The sequence below is a fragment of the Lactuca sativa genome, chromosome 9 (assembly GCF_002870075.4).
Source record: "Lactuca sativa cultivar Salinas chromosome 9, Lsat_Salinas_v11, whole genome shotgun sequence".
Lineage (NCBI taxonomy): Eukaryota > Viridiplantae > Streptophyta > Magnoliopsida > Asterales > Asteraceae > Lactuca > Lactuca sativa.
Genome location: NC_056631.2, coordinates 14,373,076 through 14,397,072, shown reverse-complemented (window position 1 = coordinate 14,397,072; position 23,997 = coordinate 14,373,076). Strand labels below are relative to the sequence as shown.

At 38.5% G+C, this 23,997-nt stretch overlaps 1 protein-coding gene across 3 annotated transcripts; it reads right to left on the bottom strand.

Moving 5' to 3' along the window:
• Nucleotides 1-837: 837 nt before the first annotated feature.
• LOC111880233 (uncharacterized) lies at nucleotides 838-6,311 on the bottom strand. Of its 3 annotated transcripts, none has more exons than XM_023876643.3 (9): nucleotides 6,049-6,311; nucleotides 3,515-5,714; nucleotides 3,339-3,425; nucleotides 3,024-3,176; nucleotides 2,743-2,906; nucleotides 2,509-2,656; nucleotides 1,663-1,785; nucleotides 1,499-1,586; nucleotides 838-1,355 (listed from the first exon to the last, which is right to left on the bottom strand). In XM_023876643.3, exons 2-9 carry the CDS (start codon nucleotides 5,387-5,389, stop codon nucleotides 1,165-1,167), a joined length of 2,829 nt encoding a protein of 942 aa, XP_023732411.1. In that variant the 5' UTR covers nucleotides 5,390-5,714; nucleotides 6,049-6,311; the 3' UTR covers nucleotides 838-1,164. The 3 variants fall into 3 exon arrangements, with proteins under 3 accessions (XP_023732411.1, XP_023732410.1, XP_023732412.1); XM_023876642.3 differs by having other exon boundaries at nucleotides 6,053-6,311; XM_023876644.3 differs by having other exon boundaries at nucleotides 6,074-6,311.
• Nucleotides 6,312-23,997: the final 17,686 nt, after the last annotated feature.

Genomic DNA, 23,997 nt, shown 5'->3' with positions numbered 1-23,997 from the left:
TTTGACAACGGTAGATCATCTCAACAAGAAGCGAATCAAATAGTCATAATGTTGATGATGATAACGATTTTTTCGGCGATTTTCTTTGTACGGGAGGTAGCAACTCAGATCCAGTAGATAACGAGTTACAAACTTATTTGAAAGAGAATATAATTAATTATAAAAAAGATTTTTCAATTCTCAGGCGGTGGAGTATAAACGCGATTAGGTTCCCGACAGTTGCTTGGATACGAAAATTGAGTACTTTTTTTTAGTCTTTCATAGTTTCTTTATAAATTAATGTCGTTACAATTTATTTCTTTGTTGTTAGACATATTGGCGATACAAATCTCAAATGTGGTGTCCTAGTCCGCGTTTATCACATGTGGTAGAGTTGTAAGTGAGTATCAGACTAGTTTATCGTCGTTGATAGTTGAAGCTTTGATATGCACCCAAGATTGGGTGAGAAAGTCTACAAATCCGATAATTGACAACGTTGATGACATCTTAAACGATATGATATAGCTTTTGGTAAAAAAATTACAATCTTTGTTTTTTTTATATAATTATTAGTTTTTATTAAATACTAACAACATTTTTATTTGTGTTTATGTAGAAATTACACAAGCTTTAAACAATCTAGATTTGGATGACAATGATATCAGAAATAAGCCAATGAAAGATTAGATTATGAGTTTATGAAGTTTGTTAGTTTGATTGATTTTAAAATTTAAAATATGATTTTTGGTGCTACGGTAATATTTTTGTATGTTTGTCTTAAGATTGTTAACTTTTGTTTGTGAACTTGATTTATATGTTAGTTGCTTTTATTTGGAAAATTAATTATGCAAGTGATAATATTATAGATCAAAGTAGATTAGTTATGCACAAAACGAATCGTAATCATTTTTACAAGTTGTATCGTATCAAACCCAAAAACATATTCATTTTTACAACTTTGAACGTATCAAACCCAACAACATATTCATTTTAACGAGTTGTATCAAACCCAAAAACTTATTTTAACGACTTGTACTCTATGCAAGTAAAGTTGTACCGATCCAACCGTGTCCAAAAACCGGACCTGGACCCAGTAAGTCTCATCCAGTTCGGTCCACGGTCCACAATATTCTCCAAAACCGGTCCGGTCCAAATGCTCACCCCTACATACTCTAGTGAATGGAACTATACGTGTTGGGGTTTTTTGTGGCCGTTTGCTTGGAGCGCTTTGGACATGGTTCGTAGTCTATTTGTGATCTCGGTAAATGAAGGGCGAACGGTGGGGTCGGCTGACCAACACTGCTCCATCAACTTTTTCCACTCGGGATCACACCGTTCTGGTATTGTAGGCCGAAGTGTATCCTTCACTATCCCTCCTGTAATCAAGATTTCACATAAAGTTGTTACGCATAACATGAGCAAAAATATGTTGTACTGTATTTGATGTGCATTGAGTGGTAAAGGAACAAAAATGAAAATTTGTAATTTTTGGTCCCACCAAAATAAAAAAATAGATTACCGATGATTGCTCCACAATGCATGTTTGCATAAGGTTCTTCGGCAGTTAGAATCTCCCACATTGTAATGCCAAAGGAGAAGACATCAACCTGTAAGAATCCAAAATTATGTTATTTGAACAAATAAATTAATTGTGGGGGATATGATGATGGAAGGGATTTTAACCTTTTCAGAGACTCTGGTGGTGCTACCGTTTAACAATTCTGGTGCCATCCATGGTAGAGTTCCTCTCACGCCACCTGAAACTAGAGTGTTGCGTTTGATCCTTGACAGCCCGAAATCTCCAACCTGCAACAAAGGGTCAAAGCATGATTGCTGTATTACAAGTCATTGTTTTAACAAAATTCTTTATATTGTATAGGTATAATTATAGAATTAATTATTTACAAAAACAATAAATGTAACATAATAAAACCTCATCAAAACCCAAATAAGATTTTTGTAAATAAATGTATAAGTTAACTAAAATCATGAAATTTAAAAAATAATAATAATAATAGAATGAAAATAGCAAAATGGAAAGGAATCAGATTCCTTCATGAGTGATCCATTCTATTCCATCAGACAAAAGAAAGAGCTATTTATTTTTCATTCGAATAGAATGAACCATACCATTCCTTCGGTAATTCCCTCATACCAAACACTACCTAAATGTGGGTGTCAAAGTAGGAATGAAATAAAATTTTGTATTATATCATTTATTGGTACATACAATGTATAATGTTACTTCTACTTTATACATTAATTAGTTATAATTAATGATTTCTTTTTATTTACAACAACATAACATTAAACATATTTAAAGCTCATTAAAACCCATATGATATTATAATAAAAATATATTTTCTAGTAAACTTTTACAAGATAAACTTGTAATTTAACTATAATAGAGAAATTATTCTAAAAAGATTTGTGTCATCAAAATTTACAAAAGTCAAAATGGGTTAAGTATTGCAATTACTTCCCCTATTCCATCATACCAAACAATACCTCATACCGACTTCTACTTACCTTGCAAATAGGTCTTTGTGGATCCCGCATATTAACAAGCAAGTTGTCACATTTTAGATCAAAGTGAACAATGTTTTTCATATGCAGATATTCCATGCCAAAAGCAGCATCCATGGCTATTATAAGCTTTCTACGACGATCAAGTGATCTGGATAAATATTTAAATTTCAAAATAACAATTAAAAACCTAAACAAGGTAAAAAAGATTGCACGAGGGTAGAAAAGTAAATTCACCTGTCCTTTTTTATCAACACATTCCGAAGTGATCCGTGTGTCATGAATTCGGTAACAGTAGCTAACGTTCCTCCAGCTCCATCTGGTACAACCCCATAAAATGCAACCACATTTGGATGATGAAGATTTGAAAGAATCCGAGCTTCTCTCCAGAAATCATTAGTCTGCATAGTTGGAAGTTAATAAGAATATATAACAGTTACAACTTACAATAATCATTTTGAGAAAGAAAAAAAAAAATACAAAAAACGGTGATAAACGAAATTACAAAAGGGACCCACCAAGCGTTCTTGCTCGGATGATCTCCCAGAAAAGCAGCTTTTCTTTATTCTTTTAATGGCGACATCTGACCCTCGCCATCTTCCATGATAGACAGTTCCATATGTCCCAGACCCTAACTCTTTTAATTCTTCAAGTTCAGCATTCTTTATTATCTGCATATGGAAATACAAGAGTATACTAGGGAAACAATAAAACCAAGTGGGAGCCAAAGTGACCAAAATGCCCCTTACTAAAGCTTTTTTCTTTTGTCGCATCAACTTTCCAAAAAAAATAAAATAAATAAATAAACATTATATGTAGAAATAGTAATGTACCTGGAGACCATACATATCAGCTTCCATTTCTGCTATTAATGCATTATTAAATGGGCCATCACTACCTCCATTTTCTATTACAGCATCCTGCATAATAAGGAAATACCTAAATTTAAGTTTATAAAATTACTGATGTCTCAACATTTTGTTTCATTTTTTTTTCTTAAGTGTCATACCTCAATGTCAGATTCTAAGTGAATGTCTTCAGCTTCTATTTCACTTGAAGGGAGAGCCTCAGTGCTAACTGCACCTAATAACTGTGAATGACTAATAGCAACATTCACATCTCCCAAAGGGTCATTCAACTCCAGTTGGATTTCTTCCTTGACCTTGGATGATGGGATTTCCTTTTGTATCTTATTTTGACTTTCGTCATTACCCAATTCAGCAGGTTTAAGTTCAGTGTAATTAAAGTTGTCATCAATGAGATTCACTTCTTTTGTAAATTTAGCACCTGTTGTTGGAATCTGATTCAAGGAAGAATCATGCAGTGTTGACTCCAGTGCGTCAATTAGGTTAGGATTTTGGCCATTTGATTCTTTTTGGTGTGAACTTGATTGTTGCACTAAACCATGAGATAGGTGAGAGAGTAGATCATTCAAGGATTTGTCAGCATCAGATAAATTGTTGTAATTGGGAGCCATCGTTGTAGTTCTTATATTACTTTCTGTTGATGCAGAGACAATATTTGGGAGTTGCAGCCCAACATTCTGACTTAAATCTTGTTTCACATCTTGGTGTGTCTCATGGCTGTGCATTGCATCCTCATGATTCAAATTTGGCATCTCAAACAAGATTTGTGGAGGAAAGTTATCATGTTGTTCAACCGAGTTCCCCTGAAAGAAGGATGATGTCAGCTGTGAAGGTAGTGGTGGTGGTGGAAAGGTCAGTGTAGAAGGAAAATTTGATCCATCTTGTGAGCCAAAAGCAGAGGTTGATCCATGTTCCTTGAGTTGTGGGTCAGAAAAAGCATGTGGTATACCCAGTTGAGACCCATTGGATCCCACCACACACAGATTCACTGGATCAGAAGGGGGTAAAATACGATTTTCTGAATGAAAAGCTCTACCCTTGAGTATTGGGATCTCAATACTATCAGATAATGGGTCATTGTACACTTGTGCATGGCTATCAATCAGATCATTTTGTGGCATTAGAACAGGTGAAACAAAAAGAGATGGATCAGGTTGTGCAACCAATATTCGGGGTTCAGAAATGTGTGAAGTGAATGTCGAGTTATTCAGACCATCATCAGCTATTCCATTCACAGCAGCTACATATTGGTAATCTGGACTATTCTGCAGATTAGCATTGGATTCAATGGAAACTGTACTTTCCAATTCAGTCAGAGGAATCAAGAATATCCTGAGTCGTGATGAACCATCACAAATTCCAACCCCGTTGTATTCCTCTATCATATTCTGAAGATCCTCATTAGAAGACACGGATATAAGAGCATCAAGATCCTCTCCTGGAAGCTGGTACTTGATTGTGTGAGGCTGATTGCAAAATTGACCAGTTCGATTCACAAGTTCATCAAATGATATATTCTTATGTATTGAAAAAATATGTGTCTCACCTCCCACATATCTTAGTTTCCCATCACTAGGTCGAGGCAAGATTTTACCACCAGAACTGCAGAGAAACTTTATCTTGCCTCTTTGAGAATCATTGACAGCACCCGACCCTGAAGCTCGGTGGGGCAGAGACATGACTGGTGCACTTGCCATAGAAAGAGGCCCTTTTGCAGAAATGTTATCAGTTGGAACTACAGGTTCCCTCCTTTGCAACCCAAGCATACCACTAATCTCATTGAAACCAAGATTACCACTGACATCACTTTTTGATCCAACCATTTTCTCATTTGTATCGTGTCCATTAGGGATTCTTCTTGTACCACGATCCTGAAGGAACTCCATGGAAAACTCTTCACCGGTTCTTAATGATATGTTGTTATTCGAACTCTTGACCACCACTACCCCATCTTTTAATATAGTAGAACCAGAATCTTGCTGAAGCCATTGACCAGAAGAGCTTGCCTCACTAGCCATTGCTACAGCTATATTATGGGATCAATTTTAATTGCATCAGAAAATCCTTTTACCTTCAGCATCCGATCATCACCCATTTATTGAGCATATACATCGAAAAACTACTTCATCGAGTGCAACCAATCAATCCAAACGTCTTCTTCACTCTTAATAATTAAAATTAAGCACACTTCTCCGGCTACCAACAGATATACTGACAGAGATATCAAACTACTACTATTATTGCAGCAATTCTGTTCAAAAATCACCCGCAAGCTCCTTCAGGAATCTAATGCGGTAACGGTTTATCTGGCACTAGCTCTTCCTCTAAATCAAACTGCTAAATCTATACAAACACAAAAAAAAAAAAAAAAAAAAAAAAAAAAAAAAAAAAAAAACAATAGAATTGAGACAAGCTAATGATCTCGCAGATGCCTCATTAAATTACATTAAATAATATACAAAACTTCAATATAAGTCAAGTAAATCCCTCAATTTTACGAAAATCGCGTTCGTAACTAGCAATCAATACCGATCAACGACCAATTTAAGCAGAGTAAACCAGATCATAAAAGCTAATGATAGTTCGTAATCGTTAGTTACCCTACCACAAGAAAACTTATCAACCAATCGAAAACGAAAAACAATCGGAAACTAAAATCGATACATAACAACGATACCTACTTGTAGAGATCAGAAGATGACCTAGTTTCTTCGTTATCTCTGTGATTCAAGTGATTTGCTTCAGTAGTACTTCACACGTTGACTAAACGAAAAAGCGGAATCGATCGAGATAAAAGATTCGGTTGATGAATTGGAATAGAACTGTAGGTTTCAATACTTGAATCGAATGAAAGATGTTTGGACACATGGGAGAGCGTGTGAGGGAGGGTGGGTTAATTAAGATTTGAATCATACTGGTGAAAGGACAATTGGCTATGGCGCTGGCGGATACAATTGGACGCCATTGAATAAAAAAAATAATCACTTTTTTTTTAATTTGAATCTTAATATTTCTTTAAAACATCAATATACGTCTACTTTAGGGCAGTTTATAGAAATACTGGTGTATTTTGTTTTTGTATTTTACTTTTACTATTTAATGGGAATTTATTTATAATTTTATTATAGTAACAGCTAGAAGGAATCTTAGTCGCATAGGGGTTGAGTTGAGCTCTTGTTTTGCCCCTTATGCTCGACCAGAAGAATTTCATCATTTGTTTTGGTTTTGTAAGGTCTCGGCTGCTCTTTGGAGAAAGGAGTTCATGTGGATTAATGTCATTTCTCTTGAAAAATAAATTTTTTGACGTGTCTGAATGGATTGATTAGTTTAATTTGAGATTAGATAAAAAGTTTGTTATAGAGGCTATCGTTGGTGTCGTTATTTGGGTGATCCGGAGGTTTCCGAATGAGATGGTCTTTAGAGATAAGCCTACTTTGTATATCGTTTTGTTTGATAGTATCGTAGATTATTTTTTATGTGGTATGTTAATAGAATCAATAAAGTGAAAGCGTTATGGACAAACACAATCCAAAACCCTTAGTAATTCTTTGTAATGTTTTGTGTTTTCTAACCCTTTGCTAGTCTTTAATGAAATTCGGTTGTTCAAAAAAAATCTAAAGAACTGATAACCATTTGCAAGTTATTATTTTTTTTACATATTTTTATACTAGGTTAGAACTTTGATCTATTATATTTTTACACCTGTGATCTCTTGTATTTTATGTATATGATCTTAACAAGACCATCAATGCTTGTTTATATATTACTTTTTATTAAAATAATCAAGTTTAAAATCATGGAGATACTAGTAAGCGCAAACTCTAGCACTGAAATCGTAAATGGAAAATTTAAGTGACAATGAATGATTACAAAGTGTTTATATGAGTTAAGATTGTAGAGATTATTAGGCTCTTGATATTGTCGATATTGCTCTTACTTCACTGCAAATCAAAGTCAACAACATTCAACATACAAACGGAATTACAAACTAAAATGCACACGCATAATCTGTTGGAATTAAAGCAGAGATTTCATACTTGTTAGTTTTGCGATGACAACAATTTCTCATGTGAAAATTCTTGAAGACGGATCAAAGAGACAAATCTTTTATATATGGAGAGAGAGAGAGAGAGAGAGAGAGAGAGATGTGGGGGTGGGGTAAGGGAAGGGAGGATTATTTTATTTATTTATTTATTTTAATTAAAACGTTTTAGTTATATAAAAAAGTAACGGAGAGAAATTAAAAAGGCTTTGATGTTGCCGAATGCTCAAGGTCCAATCATGTCAATTTTAAAAACCACAAGGATCATGTGTGTCAAAAGAAACTTGGTAAATTTCAAAGACCATTTATGTATTACTTTCTAATTTGTCTCTTAACTGAGAGGGAAATTTTAAGATGTGTTTAGTTGTAGAAAAATAGATCGTTTTTCGGAAATAAAAAATTTAAGAAAAATAAGAATTTTAAAAATGCATTTTGTTCGTCTATTTTTCTAAATTTTTCACGTAAAATGAAAATTTTATGTTTTTTAAAAGGGATAATGTCATAAAAAGTCTTAAGTTTGACAGAAACGGTTTTACCATTTGGAAGATTTTTGGTTCTTTTATATCGCAAACTTGTCACTTTTTTTGTCGGTTTTGCCCCTTTTACCTGTAATAACAAGTTTCCATGTTACCATGAATTATTTTTTGCAAAAAAAATTCTTAAGTTTACAAATATTTTGCAAAAAAACCCTTAAGATTATAAACATATAAAATATAAATATATATTCACGATTTGATAAAACTAAATAGTTTTTTTTAAATTAAATGTCAAAAGTTTATATCAAACTAATATAAGTATTATTGAACTTATATTATGAAACCAAAACTGAAACATATTTATAGCTTTATGTATGGTAATTTTATATTGGTTCGATATAAACTTTTTATATTTAAAATTTTAAAAAGTTACCTAGCTTTATCAAAATTTGAATATATTTCTTAATTAATACTTAAACTTTTCAAAGCAAAATTAAAAAAACGTCTGTTACTTAATAATTAATTATGCTAAAGTAGTGTAACCCCCCAATTCTGGTATGCTATTTAAATGCTTATATTTTTCGAGTTTCAAGAGGGACTCAACGAGTCCGTAGCCCGACTCGTCGAGTAGGGACGTGTTTTCGAGCACGTGTAAGTAGGCGACTCGACGAGTCAATATTTGGGACTCGGCGAGTCCGCTAGTCTGGAAGAAACCCTAGATCCACGGGTTTTGCACCTTATTTAAACCATGTTATGAGCCCCAAACTCGCCTCCTTCACCCTCAGAACGTTATTTAGCAAACCCTAGCCATTATTTGAGCATTTTGAGCATATCTTGTGTATCTTTTGAAGTTTGGAGAAAAGAAAGAAGGAAAGACTAAAGGGGAAGGTGAAGAGCAACGATCTAGAGTCCAATCCAGAGTTTATTGAGGTATAATCTGAATCTCTTCTGTTTCTATGTTGATCTTCCATTAGAAATCCCATTTAGGCCATTTTTATCCACTTCCTAGCTTGATTGTAGTGGAGAGATCATATTGAGTTGAATAGCCATTGGATCTAGTTAGGTTTGAGCTTCAAAAGCTCAAATCTACACCTTTATGAGCCTAATTCGTGTATATACCCTAGATCTACTCTTTTAGTCCTTGCTAGGCCTTTTAATTCCTTTTTATGCATATGTACACGTAAAGTTGGAAACTTTACGTGATAACCAAGCCTTAAGAACCCAAATCTATAAGTTGTATGCATTGGTTTTGAGCAGAATCAACTATATAGAAGTTGCATGCAACCGACTCGGCGGGTCGTTCTTCGGACTCGGCGAGTCGAGTCGCGAGTCCCCGATTTTCCCATTTCAAGTATTATGCCGAGTGGAACCAGTGAGTTATAGGTGGACTCAGTGAGTCGGAGATCAGACTCATTCATGGAGGGACTCGGCGAGTCCAAGGCAATCTTCATATCTCAAGAACAGACTCGGCGAGTTGTTCATACAACTCGGCGAGTCACAGTCAGAGTGTTCATATGTTGAAGGAGAACTCGACGAGTTGTTCATACAACTCGGCGAGTCGGATGCAGATTGACTAAGTGTTGTATCGAAGAGGAACTCGTCGAGTCTACGCCAAACTCGACGAGTAGTAGCGAGCAGAAACGAGAAATGAGAGTAGGGACTCAACGAGTTGGCGGCCCAACTCGGCGAGTCAGGTCAACTGTATGTTGACTTTGACCAAGAGGTTGACTTTGACCAGGGGTAAAATAGTTATTTTACCTCAGTATAGTTATCAGTATTTGATTGAGTGTACTTATGGAAATTGTAGCCGGGGAGATACCGAAGCAGCAACAGACAGTTTCCCAAGCAGTTCATTCAGCAGCCAGATTACGAGGTGAGTTTCCTTCTAGTAGGAACGGGTCTACGGCCACAATGCCGGCCCGTTTAGTTAGCAGTAGTTTTCGGACTTCGGTCCGATGCAGTAGTTAGTATGTCTGATGCCTTCGTGGCTCATACAGGATTTATGTGTTATGTGTTGCAGGCTACGGCCCGATGCAGTATGTAGTATATGTGTTTATGCTTGTTGATATGTTTATGCTATGCCATGTTCAGTTAGTTCCGGACTTCGGTCCGATGCAGGGGGCAAGGCCCCAGATAGTTCCGGACTTCGGTCCGATGCAGTTAGTTCCGTACTTCAGTCTGATGCAGAGGGAAAGACCGTGGTTAGTTCCGGACTTCGGTCCGATGCAGTTTCTGGACTTCGTTCTGATGCAGTGGGCAAGGCCCAGTATGTGCTTATTATGTTACTGTATGGTATGTGGTAGTTTGGGGGAGCTCACTAAGCTTCGTGCTTACAGTTTTCAGTTTTGGTTTCAGGTACTTCCGCAAGTAAAGGGAAGAGCTCGGGATGATGGCATCGCACACACCATAGTTTCAGTTTTATTCCTGGGAGTCTTTCTTAGTTATGACTTGATACAGTTTGTGATACGACATTTTATTATGGTTTGAGATATTTGATGTATGGTTTTATATTATAACATTCAATACATGATTTTAGTATTATAAAACAAAAATTTTTGGGTCGTATTTTTGAAGACGTTACAAGTTGGTATCAAAGCCTTGGTTTAAGGAATTCAGATACACTTTCGGATGTGTCTGAACCCAAACTAAGGAAATGGTAAAAGATTTTCAAAAGAAAAACATTTTTGAAAAAGAACTTAGAAAGAAAAAGAGTTTTGATAAAGAGAAAATGGTGTGGTGCATGCGATCAGCCGAGCTCAAGTAAGTACTCCCAAATTACCCATACAAGTTTATATTATGATTATATGTTTCAGTTTCAGTAGAACAACATGCTAGAATAGGACTAAGGATCTAGGAAGATGCCTTATGTGCCTGCTATATGTGCTTCAGCTTTATGAGAATTGCATGCTAGTATTGAGTGGACAGTAGTAGGATAGCTTGTTTAGGTTATGCCTGATAGTATGAGCTTAGCATTTTATGCTAGTACAGTTTCTCATTATAAGGATAGAATTGCTTTAGTAGTTTCTTGTGTCCGAATGTTGCTTGCTTTGTGCTTTGTGGGACTCCAAGTAATGGGAGTTAGCCATTAGGTGAATACATCACATCACATGTGATAAGGGTTGAATAATCTCAGAGTGTTGGATTTAGCCCTACTGCGCAACTCTTGTTTGAGTCCAACCGTTGTAGGGACGAGTCTTTTACTCGAAGGATTATCTAAGCCTCATCACATGTGATGGTATTCAGATAATGGCTAATTGGCATTACAAGGAGGCCTTCAGCAGCTGAGGACTGGTTGGGTTGAGTCAGAGATTTCCCTAGGGCAAGCCTAGGATGAGAGTAGCAGAGATCAGAAGCAGTGTTAGTGGCATGGTGGAGTCAAGGCGGTCCTTGAGGAAGGTATGGATAGATGTGGAAGGTAGTAGGGGCCCATACTACTGGAAGCAGAGGATCCGTACTTGAATCGAGGAAGGTTGAGATGAGACCGGAAGGCCTGTAGTAGTAGTGATCCCTTGAGATATATCAGTGTTTATGACGTTTATCGTAATGTGTTTTCAGAATGGTGGTTTAGCGCCCTAGACCAGCAAGCGGCAGTTCAGGTGCCGGAGAGGGATCAGGATCAGGCTTGGGAGCCGAGCATCTAGATGAGCAGACCATGGAGTTTCTCTCTTCAGAGATTACTCGTATCATACTTGAGCAGACTCCTATGATTTTCGGTTCGATCAAGGAGGGTATCCTAGAGCTGATGGATGAGAGGTTGGACACTTTCCGTGCCGAGGTGGCGGCCATGATGGGGTCGCGCACGCTTACGTTCAGGGAGTTCCGGGCATGTAGAGCTCCAGATTATCACGGGGCGTGGGACCCCATAGCGAGTACTAGATGGTTGGCGGATGTGGCCAACGCTTTCTGCATGAGCAGGTGTCCTGAGGGGGACAAGGTCAGATTGGCGTCCTATCTTCTGAAGGACAGGGTACGGGATTGGTGGGAGGAGGTCGGACATGTCATTGGAGATGACGCAGCGTTGGATGCCATGACCTGGGCTGACTTTACTGCCAGGTTCAGAGCTGAGTTCGCACCGGTTATTGAGGTGCAGCAGTTAGCCAGGGAGTTTCAGGACCTCACCCAGACTACAGAGACATTGGCGGAGATTACCGCCAAGTTCAGGGAGAGGGCACTTCTCGTTCCTCAGTACGCAGCTGATGAGGAAATGAAGAAGGCCCGTTATCATGAGATGTTGCAGAGTGATATCCGCCAGTTTGTGAGTCGGTCCAGCTGTAAAATGTTGGCTGACATGATTGCTAAGGCGAGAGAGAGAGAGAGAGAGAGAGAGAGATATTGACCTTGAGATGGAGAAGAAGAGGAAGCCGGAGGCGGCTTCGGGTACAGGGAGTCCGGGCAAAAAGGCCAAGGTTTCATATCACATATCCAGAAGTCAACAGAGCCACGGTCGGTGTGGCAAGTGTGGGAGATTGCACGATGAGACGTGCAAGGCAGGGAGTTCCGGCTATTATAAGTGCGGTCGGACTCGGCATATGAGCAGAGATTATACAGCCACTACTACCGCCATTGTGGCATCAGATCTGATTTGCTTCCAGTGCAATCAGAGGGGACATAAAAAGTCCCAGTGTCCGAGTTTGGCTATTGTAGGGAAGGTGTCAGCACCTGCCCCTGCTACTCTGAGGATATGAGTAGAGATTATACAGCCACTACTACCGCCATTGTGGCATCAGATCTGATTTGCTTCCAGTGCAATCAGAGGGGACATAAAAAGTCCCAGTGTCGGAGTTTGGCTATTGTAAGGAAGGTGTCAGCACCTGCCCCTGCTACTCTGAGGATTACAGATGGCCGTCAGGGCCGAGTTAAGACGCCGGTGGCGAAGAGTAGGGCTTTTCAGCTGACAACAGAGGAGACGCGAACGACTCCTGACGTGGTGACGGGTATGTATTTTCCCTTATCTCTGCATTTATTATTGATTGTTTCTTATGGTTATATGTTTGGTATAGGGTCGTTTTCAATGAACGGCATTTCAGCCACAATATTGTTTGATTCGGGGGCTACCCGATCATTCGTCTCTCTTGCGCTTAACAAGAGGTTTAGCAGAGCTCCAGGGGAGCTAGATTGTCCACTTGAGGTTGAGATAGCAACTGACATGACCGTTAGGGTTGCAAGAGTACAAAGAGGATGTTCCCTTCAATTATTCGATGAGCAGTTTCCGGTGGACTTGGTCCCTATTCCCCTGCGAGGGAATAAGGTCATAGTAGGTATGGATTGGCTGAGCCCCAATGGGGTGGTGATAGATTGTGAGGTGCAGTTAGTGAGGGTTCGCACTCCCAGTGGGGGAGAGTTAGTGATTCAGGGAGAGAAGCCACAGTGCGGACCAGTTCTGTGTTCAGCAGCGAGAGCGAGGCTCTATTTCCAGTAGAGTTGCACCAGTTATATTGCCTATGTTTTGGATGCCCGGGAGAAGGGCAAGACGAAAGTTGATGATGTTCCGGTAGTGTGAGACTACCCGGATGTATTTCCAGAGGATTTGCCTAGAATACCTCCCGAGAGACAGGTCGAGTTCAGGATTGACCTAATCCCTGGTGTGGCTCCGATAGCCAAGACACCGTATCGGTTGGCTCCCCCAGAGATGCAGGAGTTGTCTATGTAGTTGCAAGAGCTGATAGACAAGGGTTTTATCAGGCCGAGCAGTTCACCCTGGGGAGCACCGATTTTGTTCGTGAAGAAGGACGGGTCGCAACGTATGTGTATAGATTACCGGGAGTTGAATAAGGTAACGGTGAAGAACCGTTACCCACTTCCGAGGATAGATGATTTGTTTGATCAGCTGCAGGGAGCGTCTTGGTTTTCCAATATCGATTTACGCTCTGGGTATCATCAGATGCGAGTCAAAGATGAGGATGTGTAGAAGACTGCTTTCAGGACCCGATATGGTCATTATGAGTTTGTGGTGATGTCGTTTGGGTCACCAACGCTCCAGCCGCGTTCATGGATCTCATGAACCGCGTGTGTAGGTCGTTGTTGGATCGGTCGGTGATAGTATTTATTGATGACATCTTGGTTTATTCCAAGACTCAGGAGCAGCACGAGAAGCACCTGAGAGAGGTGATAGAGATTTTGAGGAGGGAGAGACTTTTTGCAAAGTTCTCCAAGTGCGAGTTCTGGTTGCGCGAGGTGCAGTTCCTTGGACACCTCGTCAACCAGAAGGGTATTTTGGTAGATCTGGCCAAGATAGAGGTTGTGATGCAGTGGGAGGCCCCAAGATCTCCATCTGAGATTCGGAGCTTCCTAGGTTTGGCAGGGTACTATAGGAGGTTCATTCAGAATTTCTCCAAGATAGCAGTACCGCTCACCCGAATGACTAAGAAGTCAGTGGTGTTTCGCTGGGGCCTGAGCGGCAGGTAGCATTTGAGACCCTCAGGCAGAGATTGTGTGAAGCACCGATCCTTACCCTGCCAGAGGGAGTAGAGGATTTTGTAGTCTACTGTGATGCGTCGATCACAGGTATAGGAGCAGTGTTGATGCAGCGAGGCTGTGTGATAGCTTACGCCTCGAGACAGTTGAAGCCTCACGAGGCTAACTATCCTACGCATGATTTAGAGTTGGGGGCAGTGGTGTTTGTCCTCAAGATTTGGAGACATTACCTCTATGGGGTCCATTGTACCATTTACACGGATCACAAGAGTTTGAGGTACCTCATGGATCAGCCGAATCTGAACATAAGGCAGAGGCGATGGTTAGATGTGTTGAAGGATTATGATTGTGAGATCCTTTATCACCCAGGGAAGGCCAACGTAGTGGCCGACGCCCTGAGCCGCAACGCGGCAGCGGCCCCGATCAGGGACATATGTTTGAGGATGACAGTAAATACTCCATTATTGGAGCAGATCAGAGAGGCTCAGGTCGAGGGCCTCAAGGAGGAGAGACAGAAGTGTGAGAGGATTGTGGGCCGAGTAGCTTCCTTTGACTATGACAGTCGAGGATTGTTGACCCTTCATGGGAGAATTTGGGTACCGTACTAGGGCGGAGTACGGCAAGTGTTGATGGACGAGCCTCATAAGTCTCGATTTTCCATCCATCCAGGGGCAACAAAGATGTATAGAGATCTTCGACCCGACTATTGGTGGCCCTGCATGAAGCGGGATGTTGTCTGGTATGTGGAGAGGTGCCTGACCTGCAGGAAGGTTAAGGCGGAGCACTAGAGGCCTCACAACAAGATGCAGCAGTTAGACATTCCGGTGTGGAAATAGGAGGATATCACTATGGATTTTATCACTAAGTTTCCCAGGGCCGCACGTGGAGCAGATTCGATTTGGGTTATAGTGGATCGGTTGACGAAGAGTGCTCATTTTATACCGATCCAGGAGAGCATATCGGCTGAGAAGCTAGCCGATATTTATATGCGAGAGGTTGTGGCACGGCATGGAGTACCTGTTTCAGTGGTCTCAGACTGAGATGTCCGTTTTACTTCTAGATTCTAGAAGCGGTTCCATGACGAGATGGGTACTCGTCTCCATTTCAGCACCGCTTTCTATCCTCAGACGGACGGGCAGAGCGAGAGGACGATTCAGACTCTTGAGGACATGCTCCGGGCATGTGTCCTAGATTTCGAGGGCAGTTGGGATACGTATCTTCCGTTAGTGGAATTTTCGTATGACAACAGTTATCATGCGAGTATTGACCGCCCTCCCTTCGAGATGCTCTATGGGAGGAAGTGCAGGGCCCCGATTTGTTGGGGTGAGGTCGGTCAGCGTGTCATTGGGAGCACCGAAGTGGTGCTCAAGACGACAGAGTTGATCCAACAGGTTCGTAGTAAACTGCAGACTGCGCAGATTCGGCAGAAGAGTTACGCCGACATGAGGCGTTCGGACTTGGAGTTTCAGGTGGTAGATATGGTTCTCCTGAAGGTGTCACCCTGGAAGGGTGTTATCAGATTCCAAAAGAGGGGAAAGCTGGGCCCCAGGTTCATCGGTCCTTTTAGGGTTTTGGCCTGGGTGGGTCGGGTCGCTTATCGGTTGGATCTTCCGACAGAGCTTAGCCAGATCCACAACACTTTCCATGTTTCTCAGTTGTGGAAGTGTTTGGTGGACGAGTCAGCAGTTGTACCGTTAGAGGACATTCAGATTGATAGTAGCCTGAACTATATTGAGAGACCGGTTGCGATCTTGGATTGAAAGACGAAGACCTTGAGGAACAGGGTCGTTCAGTTGCTGAAGGTGCAGTGGCAGCACCGGAAAGGGTCTAAGTGGACGTGGGAGGAAGAGGGGGAGATGAGGGAGCACTACCCAGAGTTATTTCTGATGGGTTTTTTGGTCATAAGAACATCCTATGTGCTCATACAAACCCTAATGCTTGGATCTAGGTTTCTCTATTGTACATGCAAGTTATCCAAGACTATAAACCCTAATTCTAGCATACAAGTAATCATATTAACATAAAAATGGGTTTAAGATATTACCTTGATTGTTATATAGTAATAACAATCCCAAATCCTTCTTCTATTGACTTTAGAAAGCTTAGAGTCACAAATGTCACTCCTCTAATGGTTCACAAACACCAAGAGCAAGAGGATGAAGAGGAGAGAGGATGGAGGCTTCCCTAAAACGTGTGAAACCCTGGAAGGATGCTTAGCCACGTTTTTAGGTCATAAGGGATCTATATATATATATATATATATATATATATATATATATATATATATATATATATATATATATATATAGGAGGCTATCAGGGTTATCTAACAAGGAAACCCTAAATTGGATGCTTAAGCCCTAAGCAACCCATGGATCCCTTTCCTTAAGGCCTTGGACGATTTCTTCTTGGGTTTCCCCATAGAATTCGTCCACTCCTTAATATAAGGCAATCCATGGCCCAAATTGCAATTATCTTATAATTACAATTCCAGTCCCTTAAGTTTAATTAATCTCTTTTAGTCGCAAAACTAATTACCAATTAATTATTGACTAATATTAATTAAACAATATGATTTCTCCTTTAATATATTATTCTCATAATATATTAATAAATCATATTTAATCCTTTCTCTCCATAATTCATCCTATCAAGTCACTTTGGTGAAGGCAACCCAAAAGGACCATGCACCTTCGGGTCAAGTACATACCAAAACAGTTATGGACTTAGACACTAATCCAACAGTCTTCCACTTGGATAAGTCTAATAACTATTATGCGTATGACTTCAGATCCTGATCTGCAATCGTAGCTTTCCAAAGCCGCTGTCAACTCTGATCCTATCAGATACGCGTGTCCTTTAGATAAGGGATCATATATTCCTCCATTCTAGATATCGTAAGACATGATTTCTAATCATTCTCTTTGTACTATTTCTCGACTTCCGATTTATGATGACTGACTAATTGAACAAATCAAATTAGCCCTAGCCCGGCCGAGCATTTACGTTTGTCATCACTAAATCATCGAGGGGCCCAAAGATATCGCTTTTATCCTACTTTGGATAAAAGGAACGGATAAACTTTGATTCAATGCTTGCTTGCACTCACTCACCGAATCACACACAACAACATGTTTTATAACACCAAGTTACTGGTGCATTTACATATTATCAATGTGCAACCGATTTACAAGATACAACTCACACATCTCGGTTTCAAGAATATAAGATATTATCGTCTCACCAATCACTCGGGATACAATTCATGGAGTGATCCAAGTGAGCGTGGGCTTAATCCAATGCTCAAATTCATATTCATAAGCACTCATGAACATTGCAGCAAACATTTGCTTATGTCTAATACTCTTTTAGACATTCCACACACCAATTCACGATAGTCTTCTTTCATATCTACTTCCAACATTTGAACGACTGTGTCCCGTTTGAATAATTTGACTGTTCTTAACCAATTAAATTATTTTGGAAGTCAAAACATGCAAAGTGAAACACAAGAATAATATTAATCCCATATGGCCTCAACCCTTTGAGCATAAATAAAACACCTTTTTTATTTATCACCATATCGATTACTCATTATTTGTCGTTTCGGGTAATCAACTTCTTACTTGAATTACAACACTTGTCCCATGCTCCTAGCATGCACACAATGTTTACCTATGGTTCTTTCTTTGTAAAATAGATCACATTGAACACATTTCCAATCATACTCATTTCATAACTCCAAATCCTTTTTCATAAGTGAAAGAATATCAAATTCTTGCCACTTATAGAATATGTTAGATTCTAACATTTTATGCAATGATCCTTTCGTAATGCCACTGCACCAAGGTCACAAAGACTACTGCCAATGAAATTACAAAGTCCTCTATCGGAAATTGTTACAATACAATTCCTTAGATATGATGTCTCTCACTCAAAGTACATTCCTTTGAACATCCTTTTGCATAAAAGTTTCTAATCTAGACATAGATTTTCAATATTCAATTCCCAATATGGAAAACTTTCCATACTTACCATATGACAACTCATTCTCAATAGAATCTTATCTATTCATAATAATGTTGATATGGTCCATCCAATACTATACTTCCAACTACTCAAAAGCGACCAATCCTAGGCGAACTTTGGATTGTCCTTTGATAGCTGTTTAATTATTTTAGTCAAAACCGATTCTAGTCCCTTTTCCCTCTAAATGCGCTAGACATTTGGAAAATTTTAGAATGGTCAAATATTAAAGCATTTGCAATCGATCCTATACCCGAAGCGTATGAGACACAATGCATAATGTCTTACATAAAGATTTGATACTTTATCAATCTTCCGTCATAATATTTCATTTGCTATGTTCTCAAAATTTGAATTGTGAAGAGGAATGCCGTAATCATAATCGAAATTTTAAGAACACACTATGTTTCTTTGACTAAGTTATTAACATTCCACAACCTAAGCCTTTAGATTTGAAATAAGCATAATATTATCTCCCTTAATTATAGCAAAACAACTTTACAACCCTTACGACTTTGCAAATAATGACTCTTGTTTTCTATAATTAATATTGCCAACTTGCAATACTTTCCTTAATAATCATACAATCATAACATTTATGCTCCCACTATCATGATGATTATTATAAACATAACACTTATGCTCCCACTAGCTTTGACATGTATTCAGAAACAGCCTAACTTTCAGAAAAACAATACTTATTGAATTTCTTAAGTTCATGTTTCTAATACTTAGTGCTTTGATAACCTTTTATCAAGGCTTCTTGAACTTATACACCTTTACCTTAGATAGCTTATATGTGTGTCTAAACAATTAAGACTAATTGCCAAAACTCACAATTCAAATCATGGAAAGGGATACCGTAACCATAATCGAATTCGAGAATGCAATTTTACAACCACTATCTTCTTAAAATATTTTTTAGTGAAAGCATTTCCTCACACTCATTTTCATGAAGGAGGAAATCTTATGACACTTAGATTTAAACAGTGTATTTTTTTATATCCATGTGAATTTGTCAAAACCAAAGTTTACGATAAATTCAAACTCATATGGATCGAACTTTCTTAATCTCGATTTCTTGCCTTATGGTAGCACAGCTGCCCACCATGTCTTCCAAGTAGTTAAGCAGCTCACCTTTTCTTATCAATGTACTTTCCATTGATCAAGGTCCTTGCCTTTTATGCATTCAAATGAGAACTCATAGGACTCACATGTATAATTAACTCGATTGGATTGGCACAGAAACAAAATAATGTCAACACGATAGGTTGTAAACCTCAACTTGTGTGCTAGTGATGATCGATAAGGTTTATTTGATTTGTTCTTGAAACCTTTCAAGACCATTAAGACTCCCACTTACTCCTTGACATATAAGATTCTCTTGTCAATAACCATTTCTTGACAAACAAATATTCAAGAGTTAGCGTAGTTTTTATCAAAACATTTCATAAATTGGTCCTAGTTGGTCTTTGTCTTATCCAAGACATCACAACTTTTCCATATTTGATGAATGCTATAAACCTTCTTAATACTTATCACTCAATGTCGCAATCTTAACTCTAAGACTTGTTTTGGAACGAAGTATGATTGACCTCTTGATTTAACCATTTATTCAATTCTTGATTCCTCTTCTTAGACATACAGTTGTACTAAGACTCACTTAGAGGATCAATTGAGATATGGTTCTTAATCATTAAGACCTATCACAAATGTCACTCCTCTAATGGTTCACAAACACCAAGAGCAAGAGGATGAAGAGGAGAGAGGATGGAGGCTGCCCTAAAACGTGTGAAACCCTAGAAGGATGCTTAGCCACGTTTTTAGGTCATAAGGGATCTATATATATAGGAGGCTATCAGGGTTATCTAACAAGGAAACCCTAAATTGGATGCTTAAGCCCTAAGCAACCCATGGATCCCTTTCCTTAAGGCCTTGGACGATTTCTTCTTGGGTTTCCCCATAGAATTCGTCCACTCCTTAATATAAGGCAATCCATGGCCCAAATTGCAATTATCTTATAATTACAATTCCAGTCCCTTAAGTTTAATTAATCTCTTTTAGTCACAAAACTAATTACCAATTAATTATTGACTAATATTAATTAAACAATACGATTTCTCCTTTAATATATTATTCTCATAATATATTAATAAATCATATTTAATCCTTTCTCTCCATAATTCATCCTATCAAGTCGCTTTGGTGAAGGCAACCCAAAAGGACCATGCACCATCGGGTCAAGTACATACCAAAATAGTTATGGACTTAGACACTAATCCAACAATTTCCAGATGCAGCAGCAACAGACTTCGAGGACAAAGTCCGAGACAAGTGGGGGAGAGTTGTAACGCCCTAATTTTGGTATGCAATTTAAATGTTTATATTTTTCGAGTTTCAAGAGGGACTCGACGAGTCAGTAGCCCGAATCATCGAGTAGGGACGGGTTTTCGAGCACGTGTAAGTAGGCGACTCGACGAGTCCATATTTGGGACTCGGCGAGTCCGCCAGTCTGGAAGAAACCCTAGATCCATGGGTTTTGCACCTTATTTAAACCATGTTATGAGCCCCAAACTCGCCTCCTTCACCCTCAGAACGTTATTTAGCAAACCCTAGCCATTATTTGAGCATTTTGAGCATATCTTGTGTATCTTTTAAAGTTTGGAGAAAAGAAAGAAGGAAGGACCAAAGGGGAAGGTGAAGAGCAAGGATCTAGAGTCCAATCCAAAGTTTATTGAGGCATAATCCGAATCTCTTCTGTTTCTATGTTTATCTTCCATTAGAAATCCCAATTTTGGCCATTTTTATCCACTTCCTAGCTTGATTGTAGTGGAGAGATCATATTGAGTTGAATAGCCATTGGATCTAGCTAGGTTTGAGCTTCAAAAGCTCAGATCTACCACCTTTATGAGCCGAATTCGTGTATAATCCCTAGATGTACTCTTTTAGTCCTTGCTAAGCCTTTTAATTCCTTTTTATGCATATGTACATGTAAAGTTGGAAACTTTACATGATAACCAAGCCTTAAGAACCCAGATCTATAAGTTGTATGCATTGGTTTTGAGCAGAATCAACTATATAGAAGTTGCATGTAACCGACTCGGCGAGTCGTTCTTCGGACTCGGTGAGTCGAGTCGCGAGTCCCCGATTTTCCCCTTTCATGTATTATGCCGAGTGGAACCAGTGAGTTATAGGTGGACTTAGTGAGTCGGAGATCAGACTCATTCATGGAGGGACTCGGCGAGTCAGTGCCCTGAATCGGCGAGTCCAAGGCAATCTTCATATCTCAAGAACAGACTCGGCGAGTTGTTCATACAACTCGGCGAGTCACAGTCAGAGTGTTCGTATGTTGAAGGAGAACTCGACGAGTTGTTCATACAACTCGGCGAGTCGGATGCAGATTGACTAAGTGTTGTATCGAAGAGGAACTCGTCGAGTCTATGCCAAACTCGACGAGTAGTAGCGAGCAGAAACGAGAAATGAGAGTAGGAACTCGACGAGTTGGCGGCCCAACTCGGTGAGTTAGGTCAACTATATGTTGACTTTGACCAAGAGGTTGACTTTGACCAGGGGTAAAATAGTCATTTTACCCTCAATATAGTTATCAGTATTTGATTGAGTGTACTTATGGAAATTGTAGCCGGGGAGATACCGGAGCAGCAACAGACAGTTTCCCGAGCAGTTCATTCAGCAGCCAGATTACGAGGTGAGAACGGGTCTAAGGCCACAATGCCGGCACATTTAGTTAGAAGTAGTTTCCGGACTTTGGTCCGATGCAGTAGTTAGTATGTCTGATGCCTTCGTGGCTCAGACAAGATTTATGTGTTACGTGTTCCGGGTTACGGTCCGATGCAGTATGCAGTATATGTGTTTATGCTAGGTGATATGTTTATGCTATGCCATGTTCATTTAGTTCCGAACTTCGGTCCGATGCAGTTTCCGGACTTCGGTCCGATGCAGGGGGCAAGGCCCCAGATAGTTCCGGACTTTCGGTCTGATGCAGTTAGTTCCGGACTTTGATCCGATGCAGTTTCCGGACTTCGGTCTGATGCAGTGGGCAAGGCCATGATTAGTTCCGGACTTCGGTCCGATGCAGTTTCTGGACTTCGTTCTGATGCAATGGGTAAGGCCCAGTATGTGCTTATTATGTTATTGTATGGTATGTGGTAGTTTGGGGGAGCTCACTAAGCTTCGTGCTTACAGTTTTTAGTTTTGGTTTCAGGTACTTCCGCAAGTAAAAGGAAGAGTTCAGGATGATGGCATCGCACACACCACAGTTTCAGTTTTATTCCTGGGAGTCTTTCTTAGTTATGACTTGATACAGTTTGTGATACGACATTTTATTATGGTTTGAGATATTTGATGTATGGTTTTATATTATGACATTCAGTACATGATTTTAGTATTATAAAACAAAAATTTTTGGGTCGTATTTTTGAAGACGTTACAAGTAGTTAAACATATGAATAATATTACATTAATTACATTCAGTAAATTTTTTTAAAAGGAAAATAAAAATATTTTATATGTTTAAAATGTTTGTATTTCAGAAATAATAACGTATCATATATTTTTTTTTTTATGTTTAAATAAATAATAATATTATCATACTTTTTTTTATAATATATCATAAACATTTTAAACGTCAAAAATAAACATAAACATTTTAAATATATAAAATATAAATATATTTGTCTAATTTATTATATAAATATATTTATTTTTATAAAAAAATATGATAGTTTATTATTTTTGAAATAAAAACCTTTTAAACTTATAAAATATTTTTATTTTCCTTTTAAAAAAACTATTTGAAAATAACTAATGTCATATTATATTCATATGTTTAACTATTTTAGCATAGTTAATTATTAACTAACATACGTTTTTTTTTTTTTTTTTTTTTTTTTTTTTTTTTTTTTAATTTTGATTTGAAAAGTTTAAGTATTAATTAAGAAACATTCAAATTTTGATAAAATTAGGTAACTTTTGTAAAACTTAAATATAAAAAGTTTATATCGAATCAATATAAAATTTACCGTACGTAAAGCTAAAAATATGTTTCAGTTTTGGTTTCATAATATAAGTTCAATAAAACTTATACTGGTTTGATATAAACTTTTGATATTTAATTTTTAAAAAACTATCTAGTTTTATCAAGTTTTTAATATATATTTATATTTTATATGGTTATAATCTTAAAGGTTTTTTTGCAAAGTATTTGTAAACTTAAGGGTTTTTTCGTAAAAAAAAAATCATGGTAACCTGAATACCTGCTATTACAGGTAAAAAGGGCAAAACCAACAAAAAAATGACAAGTTTGCGGTGTAAACGAACCACAAATTTGTCAAAGGTTAAAACCGACATTTTCTGCCAAACTTAAGGCTTTTTATGACATTATCCATTTTTAAAATTACAAAGACGTTGAAAATTTCTGAAAAACCGATAATAATTGTTTTTCACATTTTCTAAAATATAAACACACACACGTGTTACCTCATCTACCTCTACATACCCTCATCTTAACACCCTAACCCACCACATCCCTGCCTACCCACACTCACTCACTCCTAAGCCCGTCCCCAATACACATACTCACCCCCACCCCCACCATATACACACACAAATACACTTTCATCCCCACCTTCACAAATACGCACATACATAC

Bases quoted from the DNA above. Each gene is read 5' to 3' on its own strand.
- LOC111880233 (XM_023876643.3), bottom strand. From the start codon at position 5,389: ATGGCTAGTGAGGCAAGCTCTTCTGGTCAATGGCTTCAGCAAGATTCT. The intron at 3,426-3,514 runs GTATGACACTTA...CTTATTATGCAG, and splicing joins ACTTAGAATCTGACATTGAG to GATGCTGTAATAGAAAATGG. The intron at 2,657-2,742 runs GTGAATTTACTT...ATATTTATCCAG, and splicing joins GTGTTGATAAAAAAGGACAG to ATCACTTGATCGTCGTAGAA.